At 37.0% G+C, this 18930-nt stretch overlaps 3 protein-coding genes across 3 annotated transcripts in view; 1 reads left to right on the forward strand and 2 right to left on the reverse strand.

Annotated features, from left to right (window-relative positions):
• Positions 1-1872: 1872 nt before the first annotated feature.
• LOC129441700 (protein THEM6) lies at positions 1873-6885 on the reverse strand. Its single transcript, XM_055201385.2, has 3 exons — positions 6737-6885; positions 5770-6274; positions 1873-5687 (listed from the first exon to the last, which is right to left on the reverse strand). The coding sequence occupies exons 2-3, from the start codon at positions 6268-6270 to the stop codon at positions 5580-5582; spliced, it is 609 nt and encodes a 202-aa protein (XP_055057360.1). The 5' UTR covers positions 6271-6274; positions 6737-6885; the 3' UTR covers positions 1873-5579.
• Positions 6886-7691: 806 nt separating this feature from the next.
• Positions 7692-11107, reverse strand: them6 (thioesterase superfamily member 6). Its single transcript, XM_055201384.2, has 3 exons — positions 10953-11107; positions 8156-8663; positions 7692-7915 (listed from the first exon to the last, which is right to left on the reverse strand). Coding segments are annotated over exons 1-3 (621 nt in total). The 5' UTR covers positions 10955-11107; the 3' UTR covers positions 7692-7804.
• Positions 11108-17899: 6792 nt separating this feature from the next.
• Positions 17900-18930, forward strand: part of lrrc24 (leucine rich repeat containing 24) — a 53873-nt gene continuing 52842 nt past the window's right edge. The window contains exon 1 of the mRNA XM_055201387.2: positions 17900-18283. The gene's annotated coding sequence lies outside the window, so the exon portion shown is untranslated. The remainder of the gene's footprint in view (positions 18284-18930) is intronic.

Consider the following 18930-nt stretch of genomic DNA (forward strand, 5'->3'; position numbering starts at 1 on the left):
AGCTTGTACGAACCCTGGCGAAGTGCATTCGGCACAGAAATACTCTGTAACACGCCCAACTGCTTTTTTGACACTTTGCCTTCAAGTCAGAATGCTTGAAATACCATTGAACCACCCCTTTAAAATATATCTTAGCAAAAATACATTTCAGAATGCATTTACGTAAATATATTTTTGGCCATTTTTGTATATTTTTTATAATATTATTAATATAACTTAGCAAAAATACATTTTAGAATGCATTTACGTAAATATATTTTCTCCTTATATATTGTTGGCCATTTTTTGTATGTGTTTATAATATTTTTAAAATATAAATATATCAAAGAAAATACATTTTTATGTCACAATTGATTATGTTAAATTAGGTTAAAACTAAATATATTTTCGAATTCAAACATTTATTTCACTGAGCTTTACTTTCTACAAAATGCATTAAGCGTACTTAAAGGTGGGGTGCATGATCTCTGAAAGTGAAAGCCAATGTTGATATTTGAAATCACCTAAACAAACACACCCCTACCCCAATAGAATCTGGACCTTCTTTTGATAGACCTGCCCCAAACATACACAACCCAGGCAATGATGTCGGTTAGTAGACACGCCCCTTACTGCTGATTGGCTACAAGTGTGTTTTTGGTACTCCCGACTCCCTTTTTCAAAGTGTTTTTTCAAAAATCATGCACCCCGCCTTTAAAACGTAATTTTGGTCAGATTTCTTTTCCATACGCACAACCGGCGCAACGTCATAGAATGTCTCTGAACAGGTTCACGCCCACTTTTGGGGGAAATCAGACTAGACCTTCCATTGACTTCCATTTAAAATAGCGGAACAAAGCAACGTTCGTACACAGCCGGCAGGCGTAAATAACTTATGAAATCACTCAGATTAAACATGTTGAGTAATCATCTGTCCACCCTGCCCGCCACAGAGCGCGAAAGACACACCAACACATTCAACCTGGTCATAACAAAAACATGTCCCCCTCATTCTCCCAGCATCAAATTTGTGCAACAACTCTACCTATTGGCCAGAGGTGTCTTACCCGGACATTTACTCGTACCTCATCGAGTCTACAGTGAAGCAAGTGAATGATTTTACTTAGTATTTGAAAGTTACTTATTATTCATATATTATGTCTTTATATTTAGAGTAATGAGTGCACTTTTCCGTTGAGTCATACAACTAACTGGCTTAGCGATATTTCCAGCAATCACTGGATGGCGTTGTTACACAAATTTGACGCTGTGAGAATGAAAGGGAATGAAGCCAATGGAAGGTCTGTTTTTCCCCCAAAAAGGGGCGGTGACGAAATTTACAGTCAAGTTCCCGGATGTGCCGGTAGTCCGTATATGGGGTCACCCTTCATAAAATCTACATGATAAAAACATTTCTGAGAGTTTTGTCCATTGAAAGTGTATTTAAAGGGATAGTTCACCCAAATATTGAAATAGGACTACAGATGGAAAGTAGCTTAATGCTAAACCTGGTGCAGCCATCTTTTTAATGTAACTGCACATTGTCCTGATAAACAAACAAACAAATATGAAAACTCATCAGTTACTCACCCTCAAGCTGTTAAAAACCAGTATACATTTCTTATTTCTGCTGAACACAGAGATGGATATTTTGTATTCAAGCAGGAAACAAAAACACCATTGACTTCCACATTAGGAAAACAAAATACTATGGAAGTCAATGGTGCTCAAAAACTGTTTAGTTACAAACATTACACAAAATATCTTTCTTTGAGGGTGCGAAAATGGTGACAAGAGTTTTCATTTCTGGATGAACTATCCCTTTGTAACATACATTTTCTTAATCTCTTACATTTGACACTAGGGGGCAGTAATAAAACACACATGTACAACTTTCATTTTTATGGAGATTTTATTTCAGAATGCAAGTTGTTCAAGTTTCATAACAAGTGCTTTATCTCCTTAAAATAAATATTCTAATAAATGAATATGTTGCGCAAAATATTTCAGTTTTAATAAATACATGTTCCCTTTTCATAAATAACAATCAATGAATATTTTACTTCAAACTGGAATAAATAATTACAGTAATATATATGACCAGCACAAACCATTCAGGGTAAAACAACATTGTAATATGTTCGACTTCAGTGCTCGGAAAATCAATGTCATTTCCCATATGTAGTAAATAAAATACTCAATGCAAACAGTTTCAACACAATTTCAAGTTAAAGCTGAAGTGTGTAATGTCACATACAACACTTTACCCTACCCTAGCTTATTTTGTGCAAGTTAAATACAGGTAAGCCATTTGCAGGTGTATTTTTACAAGAAGTGTAAACACTTCATACTGTTTTAAAACATGGGTCTGTTCCAGTGGTGTAGTCCTAATAAAAAAAGTGGTGCAGTACACCACCATTACCCCCGACGCCGAATGACCAAAACAAAATACAGAACTCAGTGTATTTGTTTGCTTTTCTAGTAACATGACAATTAAATATGCCATTTATTCATATCTACGCATAATTCTTCACTTATGCTTCGATTATGACGTTCTAGCGTTTTCCGGACAAATTTTCTATATATTGAGAGAATTACATTGCTGTGACTGCGGGTCATGTCTTGTCCAGGACTTGAACAATGAAAGTAAAATTGGGAGTTTGATCATCATCAAACCGTAAATTTCTTGAAACAAGAAATGGAGAATTCTTGGGAAAAAAGTGTCTTAACAGGAACACCAACTACATTCATAGGACACTGCTGTTGTTGAAAAGTTACGGCAACGGTTGACACAAATACGATATTGTGTAAGCATCATATCTTTTTAACACATCACATTACATACACAAGATTTTTACTATTCAATACATCTTCTGAAATAGTTTTACTGTTTAAACGTAGTACCATTAACACCAACTATGCATGATTTCACTTGGTACAGATATAGATGTAACTTTACCAACAGTACACCTCAGTGTGAATACTTGTTAATCATTTGAAGGGAATGATTTTGCCTTGACATCATCGTAAAAACGCGATACAAAAGCGCAATACGGGAGCAATGGAGCATTTCGATGGATTGGTGTTCTTGTTTCTCGGCATGTGGATGTTTTTCACCGCTAAAATGGAGTTTGGGAACTTGTACAACAAAGCACAGATGACAACATCACTTAGTTTGTTCGATGCCGCACAGGGGTAAGCTAATCTTGCATTTAGCAATGACGCTGGTAGTGACGATTCTCTCTGACCAATCAGTGATCTGCAGTGTTATGCTGCGTACACACCAAACGCGAAACATCGCATTTCTCGCTCTAGATTACTCACGGGATTTAACTTTTTGTCATGTGAATGTTTCGCTTAAGTTGAATATTTTTAACTTGCGCAAAGATGCGTTTGAGGCGAATAGCGCAGTTTTGCGGCAATCGCGCCGCCCAATTCATGTCATTCGCATCGCCTCACACGAGTTTGCGTTTATTTGCATCTTTGAATTGACATTGCATTGATTTAACTTTGTGTCATGCAAATTTTTCGCTTGAGTTTAATATTTCAAACTTGCACGAAGACGCGTTTGAGGCAAATAGCGCATGTTTTCGCGGCAATTGCGCTGTCCAATTCACATCATTTGCATCACCCCGCACCAGTTCGCGTCTATTTGCATCTTTGCATTAACTTTGTATGTAATCTACACACGCAATTTGTTAAATTCGCATTTGGCGTGTACGCCCCATTACACGTCACGTTGTAGTATCAGTGCGGCTGGAACCTCAACCGAGGTGGTACTAAAAAAAGTATCAGGTACTAGTTACTGTACACAGTGGAAAGCACCCCAAAAGTGAGGTGTAGTGAACCGTACCGGGGTTTACTATCTAATCAGGGTTTCCCGTAGCACTTTTCAGTTCGGGCGGCCCGCCTAAGCTGGGAAACCCTACCGCCTTAACTAGGTTGTTAAAAAAAAGAAAAGAAAACCCTGCACTAAAGGCCGTCAAGTGCATCTCGGAGATTACCACGGACGCTCTTTACATTGCCAGCAGGCACGCGTGACACACGGCTGAAATGAGAAAGACGTGGTCCGGACCATCACTTTCTGGATGATTACTAGTAGCCAGTTGATAAAACATCTCAGAGAATAGCGTGGACGCGCTTCACACAGCGAGCGTGCATGCGCGCCAAGCGGCCGAAATAAGATAAATACGTGGTCCGTCATGTCTGAAGGAGGGTCAGTTGATAAAACGCGTGTGCGTGAGAACTGTAAGTGGACGTATGTTTTGGGTTTATTTAAGCCTGTTATTGTATTAGTCTATATTTCTTGCAAATTTAAAGTAAGTTAGCAGGTGATTTTGTTGTTTGAGAAACCTGCTAGCTAGGTTTCATGTGCCTGTTGATTAGATATAATTGTTGAGCGCTCTTGCTCACTTTATTTATGTGCATTATTTACATGCTACAGTAGTTACACTCCTTTAAGATAATGTAATTAATAGTGGGAAGTAATCAGTTTTTACAATTTTTGTGCTATTTATTATCGTTCGCCAGATGTTCGACAACATCTGCTTTAGTTTGTGTTTATTAACCCTTTAGTTTCACTTCATCACGCAGCTATTCCCGTTAGAGGTAAAAACATTTAATTCATTAATAATCTAGTATGTGTTCATTTTCTGTCATAGTTTCTTCAAAATTAAGTTTTATTTGAGTGTTTTAAATAAAAATATTTAAATTTTAATCATGATGGGTATACCCCACCCCCTTGATTGCCACGCCCCCACGCCCAACCATACCATCTTAACCAACTAATTTTCTGCGTGAAACCTTGCTAATGGAAAAGTTGTTATACGCAAACAGTGAATACGTGCGTATGGCCCCGACTACACCACTGGTCTGTTCAAACCAACTTAAAACAGTAACATTGCCTCAACCTATGGTGTTAGTTTGGGTTGAGACTATGGCTGCGTCCCAAATGGCACACTTTATGTGGACTTGCGATCTTGTGAGGCGTCCCATCTCTTATTTTAGGTTTGAAAAGGGTGCTCATGGGCGGGTCAATATGCACCCTTTTCCTGAGCCCGCTATTGTGCAAATGTCTTCCCGACAACCAAAGTGGCGTTACACCACAAAAGTGCTGACTTGTAGAAAGCCTGTGTGTTTAGGGTGCCATTTGGGACAGGGCCTATGTCATGGCAGCCTGTGGGAGTGCTTGGAAACCCCATTTGAAAACATTTATTATTTTGTTTGGTTACTCCAGTGGAGCTGATATTACTGTACACACTTCAACTTCCAAAATGATGCTCATTTGGTCATGTGATTCAAGTCAATGGAATCATGATTATCAACCTCAAACATTCGTTCATGCAAGCATGTGTCTTTTTTTACTTGCAGCCTCTCTAGTGGAATTTTTAAATACGTCAGTTAAGTTTCTAAACTAAAACAAACCATTCAGAACACCGAATAAATAGACAAACAGATATATGATAAAAAAGCCACTGGTCCTGGATCAGGAATCCCTTTCGCATGTTCTAATCTTAGAGAGAAGTTACACAATTTAAGGTTAGCATGATGGGGACACTTACATGCACAAGGGAGGTTTATTGTAAGAGTCTTTAAAGTGATCATTTGGTCTTCTCATCTAATCCACTCTCTGCTCTCAATGCCTGACTGCTTGCAGTGATGAACCTAATCCAGTGCTGAAGATCCTCAGGTACATCAGGGCACTCCACCTTAAATATACAGACAGAGATGGCATTTATGGTAGTTAGACGAGAAACTTCGAGAAAGTTTTCCAGGTAAGTTCATCCATACCGTTCTCTTGCACAGGAAGTCCAAGATCTTTTCTGGAGAGCTGCGGATCACATTCTGTCTGCACAGCATGACAGCTGAGATGAACCCATCGGACTTGGAGACGAACCTCTGCTCCAGGTAAAAGGACTTCTCGTCCCAGGACACGATGCGGGTCCGCAGCTCAAATGCCTCGCCGAGAACCAGCGAGCGTCTGTAGCGGATGGTCGACGCTCCGACCACCATCGTGGCGTTGAGCGCCCGGGCGGCCCTGAAAAGCCCGTTTCGGGTGTTGTGCGCAAAGCGGGCGAAGTCGCACTCGCGCAGATAGCGAGCGTTATTCATGTGAAACATGTAGTCCAGATCGTGAAGGAGAACCCGTCCGTGAACCACCTGCTCGGCCAGGACATCTTGGATCGGGCCCTGGAACAAGGACTTGATCACCATCCAAGAACCTCTCAGGAAATACCAGACATCGATACTGCTGAACAGAACCAGAGACCCGGATAGAACCCACAGCAGCATGGTTCTGTTTGACAGTGAAGATCATTAAATATTCACATCATGAATTAGGCTATTCACGTTGACAACGTCACAAAAGTGGATCATTAAACATTTCTAGTGCATATTTTAATATTATACTAATGTAATGCGGTAAAACTAATTCATTATAACTATGAGTTATTAACTGTAAAGATAAACAACAGTATATTAGGCAATTATTTACTATAATTTTAACCCCAAATAGCGTTTGTTAAACGGTAGCAAAAGAAACTATCAGTGATGTCATCCATTAAGAAAATAAACGTAAAATTTCCAAATTTAATCATTTAGTTGAACCAGACGACAGAACATCGGCAAGGTCGTGAAATAAAACCGACCCAAGTTAACCGGTTTATTCAAGCGACATAACATTCGTTGATATCCGGCTTGAAATTATGAATCTTATTCATTATAATCTTATAATATGTAATTTTCTTGTGCTACTCACGCGAATGAAGGCTTTGAGCAACCGGCTTCCTGTACTTCCGCACCGACTGAAACTGCGCTCCGATTGGTTGAGCACGAAACCACGTGACTGCGTCACTAGGCCTCCCTGAACTCAGAAGTTGTGGCTAGAAGAGATACAACAAGCCCACATCTCGCTGGACGACGCTATTTTTATCTTAATCCAACCCCCAAACACTAACCCAAGATTTCACGGGGTTCAGGCTTCAGTTGAATCCAATCTAGTCAGAACCGCTGTTTTTATCCTAATTCTACAGCCAAACGTAACCCTAAACGTAACATCTCGCGAGATTTCGGCATTTGCTGTATCCCTTCTAGCTAAAACAGCTTGGCATTTCTTCCATACGTAAATCTGTGTTTATATCACTTATTGTATGTTTGTTTGGTACCATATTACATTTCATTAAAATATAAATGTTTTCCCTGATGATGTATGTACTAATTTTATTCTTAAATAAAAATACGTCACAAAGCATGCATATTTGTTTAAGCAACTGTTTTACTATATTTTGATATGTAATCGATTATTTTCTTGTTTTTTGATTAGCTATAATGTGACTGGTAATAAAAACACGTCACAAAGCCAATATATACATCCAAGAAAAAATAAGAGACCATTTCAATGGTCACTTTCAGTTTTCCTATATTTACTATAGGTATGTGTGTTTAAGTAAAATCGTAAGTTTGGTGTCATTCTGTCAACTACCGACAACATTTCGGCCAATTACTTAATAAAAAAATTATTAGCATTTTGAAATGGGGAAAACATAGTCAAAATAACAAAACAGATGCAGTGTTTTCTATGTTCAATACTGCAGAGAAAACAAGTTCAAATTGTGTATTTTTTAATAACTTGTTTTATATATCCTATATATCCACAAACAATCTGATGCTTTGTAAGTGATATAATGTGGCCAAAAACTGAAAGTACAACAAAGCATAATTCACATTTTTATTATTGAAACATTTGAGACACTAACGTGTGCCAATCATAATGTTCTGTAAACCAGTGTGTAAGAGTCCATTTAAAGCAGCGCCTCTGTTTGAGTCTTCATTTAGTCTTAGCGTTATCCAGTCCACTTTCCTCTCTGAGAGCTTTACTGCTGGCAGAAATGAAACTGATCCAGTGCTGCAGGTCTTCAGGAACTTCTGGCACTTCAACCTAGAAAAATTGGTTAGTAAGTCTTATATGTTGATTCTGAACCAGATATGGGCATATGGAGGTATACAAAATTCTCTCTGTCCCTAATTTAAAGGAGTAGTATACCTAAAAATTATTCATTTGTTTGTATTTAGTCATCCTCAAACCCCATTATTTTCTTTCTTGAAACACAAAATTGAAATACAACATCTCTCCTGATGTGATTAATACTGATTCATCTGAAGTATGGTGGCTGCTCACCTTTCTTTTGCACAGGTACTGCAGGATCTTATCCGGGCTGCTGCGCAGTATATTCTGTTTGCAGAACATGACAGCAGAGACCACTCCATCCTTACACGACACAAACCGCTGCTCCAGGTAAAACGATTTCTCATCCCAGGTGACGATTCGACTGCACAGCTTAAATGCCTCACCAACACACAATGGCCGCCTGTAGCGGATGGTAGTTGCCCCAACAACCATGGTGGCCCCTAGGGCCCGTAAAGCCTTGAACACCCCATTGCGAGTATATAAAGAGAAACGGGCAAAATCACACTCACGTAGGTAGCGGGCATTGTTCATGTGGCAAAGGTCAATATCATGGAAAAGGACCCGACCGTTGAGGGTCTGCTCGCCTGTGATGTCAAAAACAGGAGACTGGAACCAAGCCCTGGTCACCACAGCCACTGCTCGGATGAAATACCACACATCCAAACTGCAGAACAGAAGCAACAACACGGCCAGAATCCACAGCACTGTGTCCCCTTCCCTATAATATACAGAAGAAACAAACAAAGCTTAAATACATTCAATAAAAACATTCAATGTGCAGATACTTTACATGGCACAGCAGTGACCTCCACTGATATTAGGGCTGGGTATTGGGAAGGGCCTCCCGATACGTATCACGATACATGGGTCATGATACAATACGTATCACGATACAATCAGTTTTTAATTTTTTGCCATTTTCTCACTCCCTCTAACTTCTGAGACATTGGCTGAATGGCCGTATATGGCAGACAACTGGACAGCGACAACTACAGCAGTGGCGGAGGAGGTCGTTTGACACACACAGAGGGATTTGATGGTTTTTAAAATATCGATAGTAGATATCGAAATATCGATACACTATCGATACAGGTTACTATCACGATAGTTAGCTGTATCGATATTTTTGCACAGCCCTAACTGATATTGAGTATTACTTGTTCTTTTAGAAATTCAAAGGATTTTTATTAAAGTGAAATGAAGGACATACACATAAAAAAGCCTTTTGTGTAAACATATACAATCAGGACTATATGAAGACGCTCACATGAGGTGCTTTTTTTAGGCAATTTGGAAAAGGTGTATATCGCAAAACTGCAATGGAAACAGTTTATTTTCGCATTTTTAGGTCACCTGATGCAAGTAAGTCACATAACTATTCTTTGAAGATGATGTGGTATCTACAAAAACCCTCACAGAAACACCTCAATACGGGTCTGTTCCCAAGTATAAGAGGCTTTCCTTGCCAATAATGTTTGTATAACACTCCTGCATCTCTTTTGATTTAAAATAATGTACTATTACCTCCAAGAAACACCTATACCTTGCCACTCCTAAGTATAGACGGTTTCAGCAGTAAAAACTTAAACAAGCAGCTGTCGTGTATGTCGTGGTCTGCACGTAACTTCCGGTAAACTCCGCTAAGAATAAATAACAAAGTTCTTTAAACGTAGTTTATTTATATAACAAGTGAAAAAACAATGCATAGATTACCTAGGAAACCAAAACATTTGTTCAAGAGATCAGTTTAGCAACTAGTCAGAGCATTAAAAAAACGAAACTGGAAGTAAAGTTCAGATCCAGACGTGTATTGCGTCCGATGAAACCGTCTATAAGTGCCTTTCCTTGACATTAACGTTTGGATAATACTCTTATTTAAAAAAATGCAGCATGAAACAACTTGGTTTTGCAAGTGAATTCAACCTAATCTTTTAAGTTTGGGCTTGTAAAAAAATGACATCACTTTTAAAAAATATATGTTGATTTGACAAATATGTATTTTTTACAGTGTAGTGTGGTGGATGTGATATTAGTAAACCTACCAATACCAGTTAACATGATGTTTAGATTGGCTTATTGCGAAAGGAAAAACTGTTGCAGTCGCATATCATCGATTAATGGAAACGCAATAATTTTTTGTCGACAGCAAATAACGCTAAAGCTTTGGGCAAATCAGCAATGGAAACGCAGCTACTGTCATGACTGTAAAAGTTTAGCTATTTGAAATTATATATTTTAATTTTTAAAAAATTATTTGATATAAAATATTTGAATAAAACATTTGAATAAAATCCCTACCAAATGTGGCCTTTATTATATTAGTCTTTCTCTGATCATGGAGAAAAAACATATTCATAAAGAAAAGGCTAAAAGACAGCACACTGTTATTTAATGTAGAAATTAAACATCATATTAAGTTACTTCTTGGCTTTAATTAAAGTTAAGAAAAACATAAATCTCTCGGTTTCATTTGACAATCTCAATTCCAGTTATTATTATTTTTCAGGCTATTTATTTTGTTGTTGTTGTTTTTTGTTGTTATTAGGCTATAACAAGTTGTTTAACAAACATATGTTGTTTATTTAACCCTAACCCTAAACTAATGTGACGGACAGTAAAGATTAAAACGCTGTCATAACTTTTTGAACTCGAAAGTCAAGTTAAGGTTTTCTGAGATTTGCACGACTTTTGAAGACTCGTTCAAGCAGAACTTGTTAGGCTGGTATGGTAAGACTCGTATTAACACGAGGGATCCATTGTCGCTTTATCAACTAATTTAACATCTCACGAGGGTATATATGTGTTTGAGAAAACCTCCGACAGAATATCACTATCATGTAACGTTATTTCTACACACACTCTCTCTTTCTCTGTTAAAACAATCACAGTATGTTCATAAGCATAAACACTAAAACGGCGATTTTAGTTCAGCAATTACAACAATTTACGATACTTTTAAAGTTAAAACAGACAGTGTCAACGTTTTGTCCTCAAACACCAAACTTACATGCTCTGTGCTCGCTTTTACAACCGGTGCGCTGCGTCTTTACGTCTTTAGCCCTCGACTTGACTGAACGCATGACACGCCCCCTGCACGTGACGTCATTAAAGCGGCTCGTGTGTTGCCCTGAGAGTGCAACTGTGTACCTAGAAAAGTACTATTTCTTCTTAAAAATGACAATGAAAACCCTAACTTTGAACATCTAACGAATACATTGTTTATTGGATATAGTAATAGGAACCTAATAAGTTACATGATGTTACATATCCCCCAGCTAGATTTTTTGGTCATCTATATTTGGAGATTTAAATTGGCGCAAGGCTCGAAGAACGGTTGATACATTTTTGGTTAATAACAAAGTAAAGAAAGTTTCATTTAAAATAATGCACAGAATTTACCCAGTAAAGCATGTATTAGAGAGGTTTAAATTAAATATTGACTATTCGTGTGAATTCTGTAATAATGAAAAATAATTTTTTTTCATTTATTTTATCATTGCATTTATACCAAGATATTTTGGGTTGATATTGAAAATTTTATTACAAGAAAACTTAATACAGCTGTTAAATTGGATGGTTCGGATATAATGATTTATTTGAATGATTGTGGAATAGAAGAGGACAAAGCATATATTATTCAATTACTGATCTTTTCATGTAGCCTACATAAAATTAAGTGGTCTGGTGGTAAACCTTTTTTTTTTCATCGAATTTAAGCAATATTGTAATGTATTAAACAAATGTAAAATAAAAAAGCTTTAAGGGCTTCTAGTATTATCTGCAAATTTGATATAGACAAGTAATCTGCACCACATATGTGGGGGGGGGTTGTTTTGTTTTCTCTGGCTATCTTTATGTTATTGTTTTTAGTTTGGATTATATTAATCATTTACACTGACGACATTTATGTACAATACATTGTTGTAACTCTCTTGTTGTTATATAATATATGTATGTATAAAATTGCACACAATATATCATCAATTTACCCTTATTCTAAAAATATACAAAGAAAGGCATGTATGCCAATTAAATCTTATAATTTTAATGTTGACATCTAGTCGTTTTGCAAAAGCTTTTGTCCAAAGCAACTTAGAAATGAGGAAGAAATATTTATTTAAATATTTATTTACTTATTTATATTTATTTAAATATTGTGTATGATCATCACCACATATAGCCTACAGCACATGGTGGCTGTATTCTTAATGGAAATATATCATAAAGTTTACTTCATAAAGTGTGCAGTACTGAATAGTATTGGTGGGATGTTTTTAACCAAATCAAATTTGCATTTCAATGGGTTGTTTCAGCCCAGCATAGGTTTATTTACAACCCAACATTTGTTCTATCCAATATTTACCGGGTTAAAAGCAACCCTAAGCTAGGGCTGCTCGAATATGGCAAAAAAGATCAGGATTATTTTGTTTTAAAAAAATAGTCACGATTATTTAGCACTATTACTCTGTGATTTTGAAAACATGCATTTGTTTAACCTTATTATTAAGTGAGTGTTGCAACTGGCTACACATGTCAGGGCAGTGGTGCCCTCAAAAGAGACACATTGGTATTGGTACATTTATATTTTACGTCGATTATCTTGTTTTTGTAATTGTTTGAATCAAAAATGATTAATTGCACAATCCTACCCTAAGCTATTGTGAATACAACACAATAGTGTTGACCCTTATGACAATATTTACTTTAGAAAAGCTACAGTAAATATAGGCTAAAGCGACTATACGCTAAAGCGACTCTTGGATGTACCACTTTCTTTATTTCAGATTTTTACATGACCTGAACGAATGCTATATAAAAATGAAAGCTTCATATCCGGGTTGCTCATTTGTTTAAATTCACATAGCGTGGATTGCATAAGATTTACATTTCTATAAGGTCCCCCGCCATTTTATGGATTCATATCTGTTGAATTTGTCTCTGCTTTGCCTGCAGTTCATGTCCTCCGAGAAACGCTGTAAGTCAATATGAAAGATGAATTATAGCAGATTGAGTCTGGCATTGTCATTGAGGGAGATGAATGAAAGGGCCTTTGAAAAAAAAGCTTGGTCTGAAAGAGACAGAAAATTACTGTAGCCTTCTTCCCTATAGCCTCCTTTCGTATTAAACAAAGCCTTAACATCAAATGAATGCTTCTGCAACGTCTGTCTCATTTCGGATAAACGAAATCAAAAACAATTGGGCTGAAATTCCAGACAGACAGACAGATAGACGTCGTTTTGAAATGGGCATTACTCATGACACTTGACATACACGCCATCTTGTAATTCTGTCGAGATGAGAGCGGTTGAAAAACAGTCGTTTGTCACGTTAATGGAAACGTATCGATCGGGCCAACGTGTTTCTGAAATAGTAATGCACCTATTGAAGGGTCACTGGTGAAAAGCCGGCTGTGTTGAGCGATTGTGAGTTGTGTGTGTTGGGATGAGTTGTAAATTCATTTGATGAACACACACAGACACACACACAGTGCTCAACATCAATCAGTCAAATCTGCTTATTCTTTGACCTTAAGAAGACAGCAACAAGACAGATGTCCGGATGTGTTTGTGTGCGTGCGTGCGTGTGTGAGAGAGAGCGTTTCGCTTTTGCTAAAGCCCTTGTTTTATCCCCCCAAAGATTACTGAAAGGGAACATCTGTTTGTACACCACTGCTCATATTGTCTTTGTTAAAATGCGACTTTCAATGCTGTTATCCTTCAAAGCTGTTTCAGTTATTGCCCCCCTCTTCCTCTTTCCTAATATGAAAAAAAAACAATATTTGCAACCACAAACAAATATGCAATCTTTCATTTACACTTAAAGAGCATTTCCAAAAACAGCTCAATGAAGTACTCTCATGTTATTATTTAGGCCTCTTCAAGGAGAGACAAGAAGCCATGAACCGATGCGTGTGTTTTTGTTTTTGTTTGCGAGTGTATGTGTCGGCGTACCGCATCTTTCATCTGCTCCAAACAGTTGTCTAGTTACTCTAATCTGGGTCGACGTAGGCCAGTTCGGTCCCTGGGGTAATTACTCACACAATAAATACACAAAAACACACAGCATAGTGGCTGCACATATATGTTTGTTTAAGTACAGTACACACAAACAAGCTCACCATGTATCGACATATATACAAACGCATTTGAATGTGGGTCAGCTTGCTTTGATCGCCCCCGCGCTTAATACTCCCCAAAAATAAACAATAACACAGATATCAAAACAAACAATCTACTGGGATTATTTGGAGAGATAAGGAAGACCTATACATTCTCCACGCAAACAAATAAACGGAGAGGAAAACAGAATTCCTTCTTATAAACCAACATTAATGTCAGTCTGGGATCAGATCACCATGGCGACAGATTCTTGGTGTCAATCGTGTTGGTTGAAAACTCAACCTTGCTTTGTGTGACACGCACACACACCTTGTTTTATTGATTTAGCGGAATGGGGATAATGACATCGCCAAGCCCTTATTTTTATGACGAAGTGGATCAGCTGAGAACAAACATAACTGAGTCTTGGGTAAGGAGGATGTCACCTGGGTGGCTGTGTTTTATAAAGAGTTTGTTTCGGGTGGAAACATTCATTAGCGGCAAGGGTGTTCGGGAAATAAATCGTATTATTATCAGTCATGGGAATGTGCATTATTAAAGTCGGGTGACACTCAATTTGTCTTTGCTGAGGATGAGAGTTACCCAAGAGCAAATCATTTATCGCCTTTTAGACACATAGAGAGATGGTACATACACTTTAATGTCACAACATAATCTCTTTATTTCTCTATTAAACACACACATACACAGCAATGGAAATTACAGCTACAGAAATGTGGTCACTCTCTTGCCGTTACATTTAAAGGGTTATTTTTGTTGTAATTAGACATTGAAAGGTAGCACTGCTTACATGCACTTACAACGATTAATTCACAAAAATTTGCTATGGTATTACTACTACTTTTTGTGCTTTGGTATTTTGACATGGTACTTTTTGTTTAGTAAAAAAATATATTTTACCTGATCTGGCATATCGTTAACTTTTACTGTGCACCATAAAAATGTTGTTTCAACCCATTGTTGGGTAATATTCATAGTGTTCGGTTATATTAACATAGAAAAATGTCATGTAGCATAACTGGTCACATAGCTTAATGCATTAGCAGTGCAAAAGGTTGGTAGGATTGATCCCAGAGATCACAAATATTCTTTAAACAACGAGTCACTTTGGATTCAAGCATATGTCAAATGCATATAAATGTCCAAATTTTTCCCAACAATGCCAAAACAGGCCAGCATTGTTTGCAGTGGCCTCATGTTAAGTAATATATTTAACATGACTTAGTTATCTTAGTTATATGTAAAGTGTAATATGGATCAAACATGACACCCCGTATCACGAAATTACATACCTATAGTCATGTAAATGTTTTATCCTTTTTCGTGACACTGTCACGTATTTCCGCATTTCGACGTGACCCTATCATGCATTTCTGTTTGCATGTCATTGTCACGTATTGGTTACTCAACTGTTTTGTACTACTTCTTACCATTGTCGCTTCGGTTTAGGGTTAGATTTACATAAAATTACATCTTTACCCAAACCCAACTCTAACCCTAACGCCAGGCGAGAATGGTTTAAAAATCAGAACATTTAAAAAAAGAAATCAGATTTTTTTTTATAAACCGATACTTAAAGTGACATCCTAACGGAACCACCAAATCTAACCCTAAACCGAAGCGACAATGGTTCGAATATAGGAAAAAGCAGTTGAGTAACAAATATGTGACAATGACACGTAAACTGAAATGCGAGATAGGGTCACGCCAAAACGCGGAAATACGTGACAGTGTCACGATAAAGGATCAATAATTTACGTGACTATAGGTACATTATTTCGTGATACAGGGTTGCACATGAACATATTTTTTATGACAACAGTGAAACAATATGTTGTAATATGTTTTTATTCTGTTTTAAAGGCCATATTATTCAGCCCGGCACCAGGTTGATTTCAAAACAAGACTGTGAGGGATGGACGTCCAGAGAGCCTTTAAAACACATACATCGTTTTACAAATTACCACAAGACAAATAACATATTATCTGTAAAATCACAAATTTCTCATGTTGTAATGTTTACTTTTCTTTAAAACTCCAATATAATGAAACAACACAATATTTTATGACAACAACTAAGTATACATCTCCAGTATTGATCATAAGAGTTTGAAGAGTTTCGTTGCAAAACGAGATAACTCCTTTTTTTAGTTATTAGTTATTGGGTTATTAGTTCAGAAATCTCGTTTTTTGGTTGTGCATTCCAATTAATATCAATCAACTGCAGTTGGTTTGTTTTGATTTAAACCTTCATAAATAAAAAAAAACAGCTAAGTAGCACCATAAAACAAAATAATAACATGATAACATAATAATAAACTTGTTTTGACAAAAATGTTAAAAAATGGTTTTATCTCGTTTTGCAATGAAACTCTTCGTATGTTCCATGTATTTTCTCTGTTATGTTTTTTTTTCAAGAACATGATGTGATTGATTTGATAACAAGCTATTTACATGATAGTTTGTTGTGCAAGTATTGTTAGAGGTAAAACCCCATGAATGCACCCCTAAAGTTTTGTACAAAAGTTATTTAGTTAGAAATGAATCCTCCTTCTGTTGATTCCGGTCAATGTGCTTAAAAACCTTACCTGAGGAAAGTTTATAGGACTATATTAGTGTTTTAAAGAAAAGTAAACATGGTTACAAAATTAGAAATTAATGATTAGCCAACAGGCTAATAACAAAACAGATTTTGGGGTGGTTTCCCGGACAGGGATTAGCTTAAACCAGGACTAGGCCTTAGTTTAATTAGAAAATATAACTAGTTTTAACAAACACGCCTTACTAAAAACATTACCTGTGTGCGTTTTAAGGCAAAACAAAGGGCACTGATGTATTTTAAGATATGTCAGTGCAAGTTGTTTTTCATTTAGACAGATTTTACATTTATTTTAGTCTAGTCTAATCCCTGTCCGGGAAACTACCCCGTAATGTCTCATTGCGATGCTCTTATCTCAAAATTAGGTAATCCCTTCTCATTTTAACAATCCATGATTACTGTTTTTTTTTTTAGTTCTGTGGAAATTTGTAAAACGCAATGCATTTTCTGTGTTTTGATGGCTGAATGACCAGCAACAGTACAAAACAATCGTTTTGGAATCAACATGGCGGCAGGCTGAGTAATTTGCTCACGTGTCGCTATCCTTGGTGCTGAAATCATGCGAGCGGAATAATCTCAACGTCAGTCAATAACAACTCTATGAAAGTGCAAACATTTAAACAAAGTAAATGTTCAATTGACCTCGCTTAAAAAACAATAAAATGACCGACACAGCTTACAGTCTTACGACTTTTGAATTCCTCCTTAGAGAAATATGTACTGACAGCAGCAGTTTGTCAAACTATCCACATAAACAATATTGCTATAGTAGCAAGCTGTAATAAATTTCCTAGATACTATAGTGATTTTGAACCATATTAAAGTACATACTTATTACAGTTGATCAATTTACAGCATTTAATATGGATATGGCTTGCATAGTCTGTCATATAATTTTATTATAATTATCATAAAATGATACAGTTATTACAGTTAGGCTACTACAGTATTTCCATGTGGGTATAGCCTACAGTACATTGTGTTTTATATGTTTATATGTAAAAAAGCAGACATTTGTGCCATTTGTAAATAATTTTGCCTTTAAAAATATGTTTTTATTTTGAATATTTTTACAGTGCACAACAGCGCACTCAACTGAGTTGAAATGAAACAAAACAGACTGAATGAACGTCATCTTTGATTGATGCGAGCCTTACGTTACCAATCACAGTGAACAATAGAGCGCGCGCGAGAGAGAGAAAGAGAGAGAGAGAGAGAGAGAGAGAGAGAGAGAGCGATGCGTGTGTGTGTGTGTGTGTGTGTAGTCGGATCAGCTGAGCTCATAAGGAAGCAGGAAAAGGAGAAGTGGGATTCATAATCTGTATCAAATATGAGACGTTATTTTGGTTTGTGGTGATCTATCGGTAAATAATTGACGCTTGCTGATGTCATTGTAATATTAATTAAATAGATTTAACCGGAATATTCACACATCGCATCTGTGGAGAATGGCAGGACATAGCGGTGGCCTGTCGGGATCGCAGCTCAAATGCCGCTTTGTTTGCCGTCCCAGCGTGGATTCATCATTCTTCATGCCGTTTGTCCCAAAATCCGTCTGAATTCAATCCTCACACAGTCCGCATAGAGACCGGCTATTAAACATTACCGAGCATTTTACAGGTAAGATGACTGAAATTTATTTTTAATAGATCCTAATGCACGTTACTTTTTCAACACTTTCTCTAATTCAATTCACGTGCACTGTTGTCTCTCATGCATTCAGGTTAACTAGTAACACACTTACATATTGCATATTGATCTGTCTTACATATACTGCATCTTTGAAGTAGCTACTGTTGCATGCATGCAACACTTTTATTGTTTCTTCATTATTCAGACTTCATTATATTGCGCAATACAGTTACATTTACATTTACACTTATGCATCTGGCAACTGCAGTGTGTTCGAGTTAGCTATACATATTTATTACTGTTTGTGATCCCTTTGATTCAAACCTACAACCTGCTAACGCAATGCTCTACCAACTGAACTACAGGAATGTAATCAAGGCAATGGGAAAGAAGTATAGTCCACATGGACCTATTTGTCCTGTATGTGCAGTTTTCATCATGATTGAAGTAGTAGATTTGTCTCCTGCTATTGAGTGGCACGGTAGATGGATGTGAACTGCTGGTTTTTGCACCCTGGATGTATAAGAGCTTTACTCCTGCAAAATGAAAGCACACTAGTGTGGTAACAGCAGAGAGAAAATACTAAAGAATAAGATTACAGGAACAGTGCATGCAATGCAACTAGCTATTTGTTG

This window comes from Misgurnus anguillicaudatus, chromosome 2 (assembly GCF_027580225.2).
Source record: "Misgurnus anguillicaudatus chromosome 2, ASM2758022v2, whole genome shotgun sequence".
Classification (NCBI taxonomy): domain Eukaryota; kingdom Metazoa; phylum Chordata; class Actinopteri; order Cypriniformes; family Cobitidae; genus Misgurnus; species Misgurnus anguillicaudatus.